This window comes from Monodelphis domestica, chromosome 1 (genome assembly GCF_027887165.1).
Source record: "Monodelphis domestica isolate mMonDom1 chromosome 1, mMonDom1.pri, whole genome shotgun sequence".
In the NCBI taxonomy this organism is placed as follows: domain Eukaryota; kingdom Metazoa; phylum Chordata; class Mammalia; order Didelphimorphia; family Didelphidae; genus Monodelphis; species Monodelphis domestica.
The window spans coordinates 570,442,364-570,457,130 of NC_077227.1; the positions used below are offsets into that span (position 1 = coordinate 570,442,364).

Below are 14,767 nucleotides of genomic sequence, written 5' to 3' on the forward strand. Positions count from 1 at the left end.
ATATGTGAAACAAGAGTAGTATCCTCAAAGCTGGCAAGTCTTCAGGCCCTGATTACTTCATGCCATTTAGGAGTGATAATTTAAAGAAAAGACTACTACTGTAACATTCAAACTGATGACCTTGCCTCTAGTATCTGCCCTCTCTAGTTTGAACATAATTTTCCCACCTCAAAATAAAGAGTTTTGAATTAAATGATCTCTAAAATACTTTAGATTAAATTTGATTGAGTATTTTACTATGTGCAAAAATAAAACAAATAAATTCTGCCTGACAACGGGAAACAATGTGTACACAGATTAAGTAGAAAGTATATACAAAGTAATTCTAGAGGACAGAGAAGAAAGGAAAAGCACAGATGGTCTACTTTAGAGCTATGCCCCCAAAGTTACTAAAACTATATACCCCTTTAACTCAGTAATACTCCTAGATTATGCACCAAAGAGATCAAAGAAAGAGGGAAAGAATCTATTTGTACCCAAATATTTATAGCAGCTCTTTTCATAGTGTTGATGAACTGGGAACTAAAGAGGGGGCACATCAATTGGGCACGAGCTGAACAAATAACTGAACAAATTATGGTTTGTAAATAAAACGGGATAGCATTGTAAGTAAGGGAAAATTGTATAATTGGAAGTGTTGTAAGCAATGATGGAAGAGACAGTTTCAGAAAACCCTGAGATTTGTATGAACTGATGCAGAAATGAGCACCTTCAGTGGAACAATTTATGTGACAGGGACATTTTAAGGACAAAGAACAACCATTACAAATATGTGTAGTCATGCAAAATGAATTTCCATATTAGCCATGTCCCAAAAAAGAAAAAGAAAAAGAAAGAAAAAGTTTCAATCAACATTCTGAATCCATCAGTTCTCTAATCTATTCTAAAGATTGACCACTCAACCAGTTTTAATGATTACTGCATGTAAAGTAGTTTGGAATCTGGTACTATTAGACTATCTTTTACTTATTTTTTCACTGATTCCCTTGATATTCTTGACCTTTTGTTCTTCCAGATGAACTTTGTTATTATTTTTCTATTTATATAAAATAATCATTCAGTAGTTTGATCGATATGGCATTGAAGAAAAAATTAATATGTGCTAAATAGCCATTTTTAATATATTGGCTTGGCTTCCTCATGAACCATTACCATTTCTCTGATTGTTTGGCCTGGTCTTTATTTGTGTGAAAAGTGTATTTAATTGTGTTCATATAGTTTCTATGTGAGACTCTCAAGTATTTTATATTGTCTGCAGTTATTTTAAATGGAATTTCTTTTTCTATTTCCTCCTATTAGGTTTTGTTGGTAATATTTTATATCCTGCAACCTTGCTAACATTGTTAATTGTTTCAGCTAGCTTTTTAAAATTATTTCTCTAGGGTTCTCTAAGCATACCATCATATGCTCTAGATAGAGTGATAGTTTTGCTACTTTTTGCCTAATTTTACACCTTCAGTTTCTTGTCTTTTTGCTATAGTTAACATTTCTAGTACAATATTGAAAAATAATTTGAATTAGTCTATGCTTTCTAAGTGTTTTCAATAGAAATTGGTGCTGTATTTTGTCAAAAGCTTCTTCTGCATTTAGTGATATAGATATATAATCTCTCTCTCTATATATAGATATATAATATAATATAGATATAATCATAAGATTTTTGTTGCTTTTGTCATTGATTTGATCAATTTCACTTATAGTTTTCCTAAAATTAAACCATTCCTGAATTCCCGTATAAATGTCACCTTGTCATAGTGTATGATTTTTGTGATATATTGTTATAGTGTATTTGCTAGTATTTTGCTATGATTTTTGCATCAGTATTAATTAGGAAAATTGGTTTATAGTTTTCTTTCTTTTTTTGTTCTCCTTGGGTTAGGTGTCAAACCCAAATTTGTGTCATAAAAGAATTGTGTCATGAAAAGAATTGTGTCATAAAAAGAATTCATGAGGAATCCTTTTTTACCTATCCATTCATTTTAAAAATCATGTTTAACCCCTTCTTTAACTCTTCAAGGAATTCTTCTTGGGTTTGCATCCCAGATCCATTTTTCTTTGAGGCTTTGCTATAGATTTTTAAAAAAACCCTCACCTTCTGTTTTAAAAAGGATATTAATTATCCTTTCCAAGGCAGAAGAGCAATAAGGGATAGACAATTGTGGGTTAAATAATTTGCCCATGGTCACACAGCTAGGAAGTGTATTAGGACCCCAGGACCTTCCATGTCTAGACTTGAAACTCTATCCATTGTGCCCCCTAGCTGACCTGCTTGTAAGTGTTGTCAAGTCATTTTCTTTTTCTTTGTGTTTTGATCTTCTCCATCAATATAGCAACTCTTAATGGTTTGGCTCTTTATTTGTTTGTTTGCCCATTCTTCCAGTCTTAATTCTTGACTTTGAACTTCATGTTAATGCTGGGTTCTGGACACTTCTGGAGAGGGGTGTATGACTTGAAAATTTGTCCTCATGTCCTGCTGATTTCCCAACTCTAGATGGGGCCCCACAAACTTCTAATGCTTTCAAAGTAAAGTGATTCAGGGGAAAGTCTGATCACTTCCCTCCCAGTTTGATTTCTGCAAGCTCTTGTCCAAGTTTATGTCTATCAGCATGTTTCTAGTTTGGATCAGCATACTGTTGTTAGACCCAGCCCTTTTTGGTCTTTTTGGAAGGCTCTCTGGCTTCAGAACATCTGAACTGCAGGTTCCCAATTGGTCAAGGACATTGAATTCTGCTTCAGTCATCAGAATCATATTGCTATAGTTTGCTTTCTAGAAATTGTTCTAAAGTTTTACACTTGTAACAGCTCCTCTCTGCTTTGTGTATATGACCAAGCCATGGGTGATAATTGGTGAACCCGCCAGATGACCCCAATTCCTGAACTCAGCATTTGGTTAGGGATCCCTGGGATACTCTTTGTGATATTCTTTCTTGACCCTCTTTCAGTCTTCTGATACCAGAATACTTCCCACCATAATCCTGGCCAGGCCTCTTACCCCAGTATATGTAGACCTCTCTGTCCATCTTCCTAAGCCATGCTGGGATAGAAAAATGATACACTGTGACTTCTTGAATTATGGTGCCTTCTTTAGATATTTGTTAAGGAAGTCTATTGAGAATGCTTGAATCTATCTATTGCTTCCTCTCAAATTGCCATCTTGACTCTTCTGTGAAGTATCAGAATTTAAAAGTACTTGGAAGGACCAAACTCTACCAATGAACAAAGTGATATTTGTTTATTCATAAGGAAAATAAAATGAGATATAGTGAATTTTTTTTATTTTGAAATAAAATTATAATCATTTTTTTTGCATCAATTGGCACACCTGGTCCTTTTTCTTAGGATATAGTATGAGCCTGAAAGTTGCATGTAGCTCACACTCTAATGATATTTCAGACTCCAACTTGGTTTCTTTTCTTTGAGGATAACTGCTACTGAAAAAAATGTATTGTATTAAATAAAAACTAAAGGTACTGTATTTCTTTCATCTTTTTTTTTACTTTTAACTATTTATTTAGGAGGTGGAAGTTAATTGTCTGGGCAGAAGGAATATTTTGAAAAGTGTATGGTGTAATTTACACATAGAGTTATAAGAAATTTGGGAAAGGAGAAAATTCACTTTGAGATGAGAGTTTAAGAAGGATTCATGGAAGTGGCAACACCCAAATTAGGGGTAGGCATGCCTGATCATGCCTTTTTAGGGGTTGTCTGAATAGTAGCACACTGAATCCATTTTCCCACTTTTTTTTGTCCTCATCTATTTGATGCATTTTGAGAAACACTGCTTTCTGCTATGCTTCAGATCTACCTCTAGAGCCAGTCAACATAGTAACGAAAAAAGAATTTCTTGATGATCTGAGAGAATGTTATAAAAAAGATAAAAATGTATAAATACATTTTAAATGTTATACATTTAATACATATTATATACAAATACATTATATTTAAATTTAAACATATATTTGTATAAAATATTTTTTATTTTTATAATATATATAAACAAAAACAAAACATATTAAAAAATAAGAAAGAAAAGGGAATGACATGAAGACATTTTAAACAAAGAAAGTCTTGTTGCCTTTTTCATTTTGGAGCCTAATCGGCAACTAAAGATGACAAAACAGAAACAAAGTTAAACTAGAAATGATGAAATTAGCCTAGGATCTAGGTACTTGGTGGATAAATAAAAGGTCTTTGTGAATGTAAAGAGATTTCTTTTCCCCACATGGCACAGCAATGCAATTTCCTTCTTTAGTATCTGGGCAGAAAGGGAGCATTCTAACAAGACTTACTTTAATTGATTACAGTTACTCAATCCTTTGGCTTCTGCATATATTTTTCAGGATATAGGAGCCACATGGAAAGTTTAAACTATTTTTTTTTTATCTAGGAAACTTGACAAGAGTCAAGTGTGAATACTGAGAACAAATTAAATTGGACACAGCAATAAGTCTTGTAGACAAAGAAAAAAGCCCAAATCTCTTCAACATATTTTTTTCCTAACCCAGTATATTTTATAATATGTATAAATGGTTAAAGAAATGCAAAGCAAAACAATTCTGAGCTATCATCTCATACATATCAACTTGGCTAAAATGACAAAAAGGCGATATGACAAATGTTGGAGGGGATGTGGAAAAATAGGGACACTAATACACTGTTTCTCAAACTATGAGCTAATCCGACCATTTTTGGAGAGCAATTTGGAATTATGACTAGAGAGTTCTAAAACTATGTATACCCTGAGATCCAGCCCTGTTTTCTGAAGAGATCAAGGGAAAAAGGAAAGAATCTATATGTTTCAAAATATTTATAATAGCTGTCTTTGTAGGGGCAAAGAACTGGAAATTAGGAGATGTCCATCAATTTTTTGCATATTGTTTCAATTATTGTCACAGATTTTCCATTTTCAGGTGCCTATGAGAGAACTTTGCTTAGTTAGGTAGCTCGCAAAGTTGTCTTTAACTAGTTTTGCCATCCACTGTTCCTCTTTGCTTTTATGAAATGTTATTGTTCATAATCATCCATATTCCTTTTTTGTAAACTTTTATAGCCCCAGTTTATATTCTAACCTGATGTGGCCTTTGTCAGATGTCCCTAAACATTTTAGCTGACTAGGCTACTTTTTCAATGTTTTTGGTCTTCTTTTCATGGCAATTATTTTACATTGATTTGACTTTTTGATTCAGTTATAGGCAGCATCAGTGACATTTCTGTTGTCCAGTTCACACTTTCAATTTTCAGTAATATTTCTAAATAAAATTCTGTGAGTTATCTAACTAGGCAAAGTTATCTCAAGGGCACTTTAAGTAAAAAATGGAAAATCTGTAACAAAAGAAAAATTTGAGACAATATACAAAAAGTGTTTTGTCCATCAAGGACAGTGGAACCACCCCACCTCAACTCCAACATCACAAGTGCTTACAGAAGAGGTAGAAATGTCATAAAAGAATACAAAGTTAAGAAAAGTAGTTGGACTGGACCAGTCCCACATAGAGATTCATGATGAATATGATGCAATTATGAGGGGTTAAGCAGTTAAAATTTAGATTATATGTAGGAGAAGAAATACTGCAAAGCATGAAAAAAATCTTGAACCTGATCCATAACAAAAATGGTGATCAAGAAAATATTAATAAATATCAGCCTATATGCTTGCTCCTCCATCTATAGAAAATCTTTATGTGGGTATATATATATATATATATATATATATATATAATTAAGTCATTAAAATTATCATCTTTTCTATTAGAATTAATACTAAGTGTTGGTTCCAAGGCAGAAGAACATTGAGAGCTAGGCAATTGGGGTAAAATGACTTGCCCAGAATCACAAAGCTAGGAAGTGTTTGAGGTCAAACTTGAACCCAGGACCTTGTATCTCTAGGCTTGGCTCTTTATCCACTGAGCTACTTAGCTGCCCCAAATGACATCATTCTTGATAAGGATGTTAGTCAGGAACACCTCTTTATCATCTTACAATTAACTTAAAGATGTAAAGAATATCTAATGCTATTGTGCTTATTTTTTATTAAAAATTGATTTGATAGAAAAAATAACAATCTACAGTCTTTTATACTAAGGTGTCTCTCAGTCATGAATGAAGATCACTCAAGAGTGTTGGATATCTAACAATAGAAATGATCCTGTTAGGTGTTTATTTAGATAAACATCAAGTGATGCACAAAGCTGGAAATGTGTATACTTGCCAAAAGTATTCAATACTCTGATGGAGAAATCCAGTAGGGAGTCCAGATAGAGGAGGGATTCCTGGCAATGGTAAGGTTCTCTAGATGTTCTTGTCCTTGACAGTCTCCTCTCTAGTTTTTTGGGCACTAGTCTTCCCTCATTCTCTTCCTGACTAACTGTCCCTTCTCAGTTTCCTTTGCTTGATCTTCATCCAAATAATGCCTACTAACAATGGATTTTGGACAAAGAGGACTTTTCTTCTTTCTTTATACTATTTCATATGGTCATTAGCTCCCATGGATTCAATTAACATCCCTTTGCTGACAATTCTTAAATCTGCTTATTCTGCCCTAACTACCCTGCCAACTTTTAGTCTTTTGTCTTCAGCTGCCTATTAGGTATCTTAAACTGGATGGTTTATAGAAATCTTAAACTCCAAACATGCTCCAAGTTTAATTCATTATCATTTCCCCAGACTTCATTCCCATCCAAACTTCCCTATAAAGGTGGAGAGTACTACTTTTCTCTTCATATCCTAAGCTTGAATTTTCAACTCCTGTCTATTGATCACCCCTCCCCCTACATCCAAAATGTTGTCAAGAATTATTGATTTCACCTTTACAATATCTCAAATATACCCCCTACTCTTATCCGATACTGTCATCACTCCAGTAGAGGTCCTCATCTCTTCACACCTAGACTATTTTAATAGCCTGCAGGTTGCTCTGTTTTACACAAATCACTCCTCACTCCAGTACATACCCTATTCAGCCTTTAAAGAGATTATCCTAAAGTAAAAAAATCTGATCATCATGTCACCCCCTTCACTCCCACTCGATAAACTCCATTTACTTCCATGAGTAAATATACTCTCTTCAGTGTTCAAATTCCTTCATAACCTGAAATATTCTTCATCTTTCCAGCCTTTTTTTTTTTACCTTAGACACCTCCTCACTCAATCTCATATACTCTGGGATCCAGTGATATTGGCTCTCTTGCTATTCCTTGAATAAGATACTCTGTCTCTTAGCTCAGAGTATTTTCACTGGCTGTCCCATGTCTTGCATGTGTGAAATGTTCATCCTCTTTATCTCTGTATTCTGATTTCCCTCATATATTTCAAGTCTCAGCTAATATCCTAAATTTTATAGGAAGCATTTTCCAGTCTCTTAATTCTAGTATTTTCCCCCTGTTGATTACTTACTCTTTATCTTGTGTGTGATTTGTTAAAATATACTTGTTTGCTTGTTGTTTTCCCATGAGATTGTGAGCTTCATAAGGGCAAAGTTTATCTTTTGTGTTTCTTTATATCATTGGCACTTTGCACAGTGCCTGACATAAAGTAGGTGCTTTTTGACTGACTTGTTTGTGGATGACATTGTATTGAGTAGTATCAATTCCCAAGACTTTGTAATATCTTTTAGAACTTTATAATCACTAGGAATCTGGCCTATTCATTTGCATAGGACAGATCTCAGTGCCTTGGCACATAGTAGGTGCTTAATAAATGTTAACTAATTAATTGATCAAGTGCATGATTATTGTTTAGATTTCAACATGCAAATGAATTAGACAATCCAACAATATGTATATTTGGGAACACAGTACAGATGGAAAATGAGCTGAGTCCAGTTGTAAAGAAGAAGGGCACTTTTATGAAAGTTGAAAAGTTGTTTCTCTGATCCAAAGCTTTCTATGAAAGGAAAGCCCTATCTTTTCAGTACTAACATTTTATCAGTGTTGTTATCTCACGAAGAGTAAGGAAAATCATTGTTTCTGAAGAACACAAAATAAGTATTCCACAGAGGGAACTGGAAGATATGTGGTAGTTATGAGCAGACAGCAAAAATATGACCAACAACAAAATCTTCAGAACTCGAATTAAAGGCCTTCATCAAATTTCTATCATAGGAAGAAAAGATAGACTGATTATGGGGCGAGAGCAATGATGGGGAGGAGAGCCAGTTTTCTGCTAATCACCTTGCAGGGTCCAAAGAGAGTAAGGGAGGGAGCACAATCTACTCGAGTAGATTTGGTAGAGGACATATCCATGTAGATGAAATCAGCTTGTTGAAATCAGTCATACGTTTTGTACTTCAACTTCTTCATTATTCTGATCAATCTGATCTTTACCAAGATACCTGGAATAGCCTAGAGTGGGCTTGTGACCAAAATAATGTTATACCTCTGACTTGTTCCATTTTGATTTGTAAAACTGCCCAAGCACTTCTCAAGGGAAGAGAGATAAGATGAGAAAATTGAGGCTCAGAGAAACTGAGTGACTTAGAAAGGATCACCCAAGGGGTAAGACAGGATTCAAATCCAAGTCCTCTTAACTCACAGTACTTACCTCACTTTCCTCTGCTGGAGGTGGTGGAAGTTCTTTGATTATCTGAAAGGAAAACAGAAATAAGTGATAAAATTTGTTGCCACTTTACTCTGAAGAGATGCCCTGAGGTGTGGCAATATAATTTTATAGGATACTTTTTTGGCCATGATATTATTAATGATGATGACAATACTAATAACTGGTATTTTATAACCAGCAGTTAGGTGGCACAATTGGATAGAGTGAAGGGCCTGGAATCATAAAGACTCATCTTCGGAAGTTCAAATCTGGTGTTGAGCAATTTTTGGCTATGTGACCCTGGGCAAATCACTTAAACCTATTTGCCTCTGTTCCTCATCTGTAAAATGAGCTAGAGAAGGAAATGGCAAACCACTACAATGTGTTTGTCAAGAAAACTTCAAACAGGGCTAACAGAGTCAGACGTGACTGAATAAAAATATTTCTGACATGTTAAGATTTGTAAAATGCTTTGAATTTATATATATATTAACTCATTTGATACAACAAACCTGTAAATAAGGTTCTATGTTCATTTTACAGATGAGAAAATTGAGGCTCAGACAAATGGAGCAACTTAGTAAGGATCATCCAAGTAGCAAGTGTCTAAGACAGAATTCAAATCCAGATCTTCCTGACTCCCAAGTCCATTATTCTATCCATTATGCCATGTTAGGTGAATAAAGGTAATTGTTTGTGACACAATAAATGTAATGAATTGGGTGGCTAGCTCAGTTGGATACAGTATGAAACTTAAGAAGTTCAATATTTGAGTTCAGTTACCTAAAACTGATAGAAAAACTCTGGATTTGCAGTAACAGATTCATAGATTTAGAGCTGGAAGGGATCCTAGAGGGCTCCAGTTGTGTCAAACTCAAATAAAAACTCAGAAAACCACAAATTAACATTATCTATGTTATTTTGTTAAACATATCCCAATTACATTTTAATCTGGTTGTCTTCTCCCACCACCATGCTGAGTTTTGTCCTCGGTGAGATTAACACCTCTGAATTTTAGTCTAATTCCTTCATTTTATAATTTTATCCAAAAGTGAAGTGATTTGACTAAAGTCAGTCAGTAAAGGAGAACCATGGGATTTGATTCCAGGTCATCTACTCCCAAATCCATTATTTTTTCATTGACCATGTTGCCTCTTTGACAAAACAGAAATCTTGATTCTGAGACTTATTACTACTGCCTATGCAACATGCAGCAAGTCATACAATCTCCATAGGTCTTATAAATTAGTAAGATTTAGAGTTAGAAGAAGCCTTAGATATTCTTAGTCGTCTCATCTACAAAATTAGGGACCTGCATTAGGAAAACTCTATGGTTATTGCTTCTGGTTTTAAATCCTTTGATCACCATCAGGGCCAGTTATATTTTAAATATTAAAAAATATTTTAAAAATATTAAAAAAATATTTTAAATAAAACTCTGCTCCCCAGGCTACAGCCATATCTATAATCCTGGTGAGACTTCTTGCAAAAGGGAATTGTTGGTCACAAGAGTTTACTGGGAGAGGATGTGCCTGGTTCAGTACAAACTTATTCCCCATTCTAGACAGCAAGAACTATAACAATTCTACAACAAAAACACTCTGATTCACACACCATATGACTAGCAGAATCATGAAGGGGAGAAACTTCCATGATTGTTTCCTGATTTATAATCCCCAAGCAACATGGGTCAATAGAGCCCCAGAACGTAGGGCAGTGGCTTTCTGATTCCTCTAGGCACACACCATGTTGGCAAGGAAGTCCTCTGAGATCACCTACCCCACCTGGTCCCTCTTGACGCTCAGAAATAAACTTTCTCCTTAATGAAAGAGGAAATTGGCACTACTTTTTAACAAGACCCTAATGAGGTAGTGTCTGGTTTTAATTCAATGATATAAATAACCTCTAAATTTGAACCATAAGGAAAAAATATAGACTCTGTAGTCATATTAAATGTAAGAGATCTTCTGAAAGGATCTCTATAAATCACATTTTGAGAATCTCTGGTTGGTAGGACCTTTGTGGGGAAAAAGTATTGTATTTGAAGTAATCTCTTGGAACTCAGAGGTTCTGGTTTCAAAATTTAAGCTCTCTTATTTACAATCCACGTGACCTTAGAAAAGCAAATTTCTAACTGGATCCCAGTTTCCTTCTTAGAAAAATGAGTAGGTTGGATTCAATAGTTTCTAAAGTTTCTCAATGAAAGACTCATGTTCCTGAGTACCCCTTCATTATCTTTGAACCTCACAAAGAAGACCCTGGTAGTGTCAAACTTAAATAGAAATTAATTCTGTAGGCAGCAGAGTAACTCAGAAAACCACAAATGAATGCTATCTATGTTGTATTATATTTTTATTTATTTTGTTAAACATTTCCCAATTACATTTTTATCTGGTGCAGGCTGCACTTGGGAATTTTCAGCCTCCATTCAAATTGGACACCTTATTTTACATTCTCGTCCTCCTCATCCTCTTCATTGTCTTCTTCTTCCTCCTCCTCATCTCTCCTCCCCCCCATTTCTTTCCCCTTCTTCCTCTTTTTCCTCTTCCATATAAAAAGTATTTCTAATGGATATGAGGTCACATTAACCAAATAACTTTTCTCTGGAAAAGAGAACCAGACTATACCAATTTCTTTTCAAAGAGTATTCTAAGCACCTACTCTATGTAATGCTCTGTGTTAGGTACTGGATATATCAAGGTGAAATAAGACATAATTTTAGATTTGGGCTCAAAAGAGATTTGGGCTTTAATTAAGCCCTAGCAAACAGTTCTTTATTGGCTACAAATACATTTCTTCATTGGCTGCAAAAACTATGAGGGAGAACTAGAAAAAGCTCAGATAATGGAAACTAATGTATCTAAAGGTTTTACCTAAATAAATGGATTTAAAGTAGTACCTCTGAAGTTAATGTTTTGCATATAAATAATTACTCAATGAATAATATGCCTCATATTTTTATATATGTATATGAATAATAGCCTCAAGTTAATTTCCTAATCAAGTAATGTTGTTTTTGAGACAACAGGTAACTCTGCCAATGAGTCACCATCTTTCTGGGTTAAACTTGAAATTGCAAGGAGCTTTTGGAGAATATTTCCTGAATCTTAATTTCTAATATCAACTTCCTGGTCCATGATATTGCTTAAAAAATCCTTTGTCTGTAAGATATTCTCTGTGTCTACCAGAAGTAGTCAAATAATGACCAACTTTAGTCTGACACTAGCTACTGTAAGGCTATACAGGGTTCTGTATATGATATAGGATGCTCTCTAGGGCCATACTTGATAGCTCTGTGACTCTACACAATTCCCTTGACTCCTCTGAATTTCACTTAACTTATCTATGAAATGCAGATAATGGCATTGGTACCTCCTTCACAGAGACTTTTTGAACCACAAAACTCTATAAAACATGTTTATTATTACTGGTATTCTCAAGAGGTTATCATCTAAAAGGGAGAAAAACTGTGTACAAAAATGATTTAAAATTAGTATGTGACCAGTGCAAAGGAAAGACTGAGAGAGGAATTATGAAATTTAGTATATACTGGCTCTGCAAATTAATGCTTTTCCTGTTATCTATGGACATGGAAATCTCTTTGGAAAGTTCAATTAAATACACCGTGTTTTCTTTCTCTCCCTAGCACTTCCTCAGGTGTAGATGAGGTAGTAATATTATCCATTGTTTTCTGCATACTATTGTTCTGATTGAGGCAGCTAGATGGTACAATGGATGGAATTCCAGACCTAGTGTTAGAAAGACTCACCTTTATGAGTTTATATATGACCTCAGACACTTACTACCTCTGTGACCCTGGGCAAATCATCTGTTTGCCTCAATTTCCTGTTTGTAATATGTTTGCCTCAATTTCCTCATCTGTAATATGAGCTGAAGAAGGAAATGGAAAACCACTTCAATATCTTTGCCAAGAAAACCTCAAATGGGGTTATGAAGAGTTGAACAAAAGCAACTATTCTGGTTAGTAAATTATCTGTACTTAAATGACTCCTTGGTGGCCTTAACTGGTTAATAACTTCTTGAAAGAGAGTAGGCTAGTCTATTATTTCTGTTTTTTGGAGTAAAGCTGAACATTCCATTTATTTAATTATAGGGCACCCTTTTTTTTTTTAGGAAAGATTGCTCTTAAAATGAAGAATTTTATTTGAAAACTACTGATTAAATTGGCTCAAGAAAATCCAATAAAAAGTGTTTTAAAACAATGTGAAAATATAGGGAAACTTTTTCAAGTGGAAAATCTAAATTCTTTTAAAATCCTTCAGGATGTTTCAGGCAACTAAAATTAAATATTACAAGCTTTCTTAAGTTGGACATATTTACTTGAAATGTTAAATCATATATTTGAGCACGGATTTTCCATATGTTCAAAGACATCTGGATCCCATGAATGTTGTCTGCAATATTTTTGTTTCTTCCTTTTTTTGTAGAAATCTGAATAGGGACAGTGAGGTCACTAGGGATTTAATTTTGTTTTTTGCAAATGTAATTTCATCATTTAAAGAACATTTTTATTTTTAATTGGCCATTTTATTGTGGCATCAAAACCAATTTATGTTGTAATTTAAGACTGATTTTTCAGGAAAAATTGATGACATTATTTTTCATCTTTTTTTTACTTAGCACTTCTGAAAAACAAAATGAAAATATCATATGCCTAATGCATATTTTTTACTATTAAAGAAATATAATTTTAGAAAAATTTAAGTTCATATCCTTTGCCTACTTATCATTTAGGGAATAGCTATCATTATTACAAATTTGAAATTTTTAATAATTTCCTTATATGTTTTGAAAATAAGAATTTTATAAGAGAAAATTATTGCAATGATTTCCTCCAGTTACCTACTTTACTTCTGATATTAGCTACATTTGTTTTGTTTGAGTAAAAACTTTTAAGTTTTATGTAATAAAAATTATCCATTTATCTTCAATATCATTCTCAAACACTTGTTTGGTCACAAAGTGTTCGCTATCTATAAATTTGATAGGAAATTTCTTCTTTGCTTCTCTGGTGTATGATGCCACCTTTTACATCTAAGTCATATATCCATTGGAACTTTTTGTGGTGTACTGTGTAAGATAAAAGTATAGACCCTTTTTTTCTGGCAAACTGCTTTCAAAATTTCCCAGCAATTTCTGTCAGATAATGAATTCTTCCCACTAATATTTGGTTTTTCATGTTGATCAAAGATTAGGCAATCATGTTTGTTGTCTTCCTACTCTGTTCCACTGGCCTTTATATTTCTTTTTTTAAAAATTTAAACATTATTTTATTTGGTCGTTTTCATACATTGTTCATTGGAAACAAAGATCGTTTTCTTTTCCTCCCCCCCCATCCCCCCCCGCCTTTCCCTCTCCCATAGCCGACGCATGATTCCACTGGTTATCACATGTGTTCTTGACCAGTACTAAATTGTTTTGATAATTGGTATTTTCTAGTGTAGTTTGGTACTTGATAGTTAGTCCCACCCCCCCTTTTTTTCACCTTTTTCATTATTCATTATTTTCCTTGTGATTCTTGACCTTTTATTTCTCCAGATGAAAGTTATTTTTTTAGCTTTATAATGATTAACATGGCACTGAACAAATAAATTAACTTTGATAGTATTGTCATTTTTATTACATCATTTGAGTCTATCCATGAGAAATTAATATTTTTCTAATTATGTCTGTTTTCATTTCCACATGGAAAAAATGCTCTGAATCACTAATAATTAGAAAAATTCAAATTAAAGTCATACAGGTTCTATCTTACCTTCATCAGATTGGCAATAATGACAAAAAAAAGAAAATGACAAATATCATATAGGCTTCAGGAAAACAGGCACATTAATTTATTATTGGAGCTATAAAGTGGTTTAATCATTCTGAAAAGCCACTTGTTCCCCAAAGTAACATTTAAAAAGAACTGATGATGAAAATAAGAACCACATTCTTACAGAGTGGTGATAGACATAGAGCACAGAATGAGACATGTTTTTGGATATAGTTCATCTACGCAATTATTTTGCTTTTGTTTTTCATACTTGTTACAAGGGTTTTCTTTTTTGTTGTATCTTTTCCAATGAGGAGGGAGAGAAAACGGAGTTCTGTTCATTAAAAAATTAAATCAAATTAAAAATAAAAGAATATTATCTTTAAATAAATAATATCTAGAGAGCGTAAATTATCTGAAAGATAAAAATGTACCATACAGAGGCTTAGGGAATGT

The 14,767-nt window shown here is 33.7% G+C and overlaps 1 protein-coding gene across 1 annotated transcript in view; it reads right to left on the reverse strand.

Annotated features, from left to right (window-relative positions):
* The window catches only part of ANTXR1 (ANTXR cell adhesion molecule 1), a 334,340-nt gene that overhangs the window by 113,799 nt on the left and 205,774 nt on the right, over nucleotides 1–14,767 (reverse strand). The window contains exon 14 of the mRNA XM_001381658.4: nucleotides 8,539–8,580. Coding sequence (XP_001381695.2) covers nucleotides 8,539–8,580 — 42 coding nt within the window. The remainder of the gene's footprint in view (nucleotides 1–8,538; nucleotides 8,581–14,767) is intronic.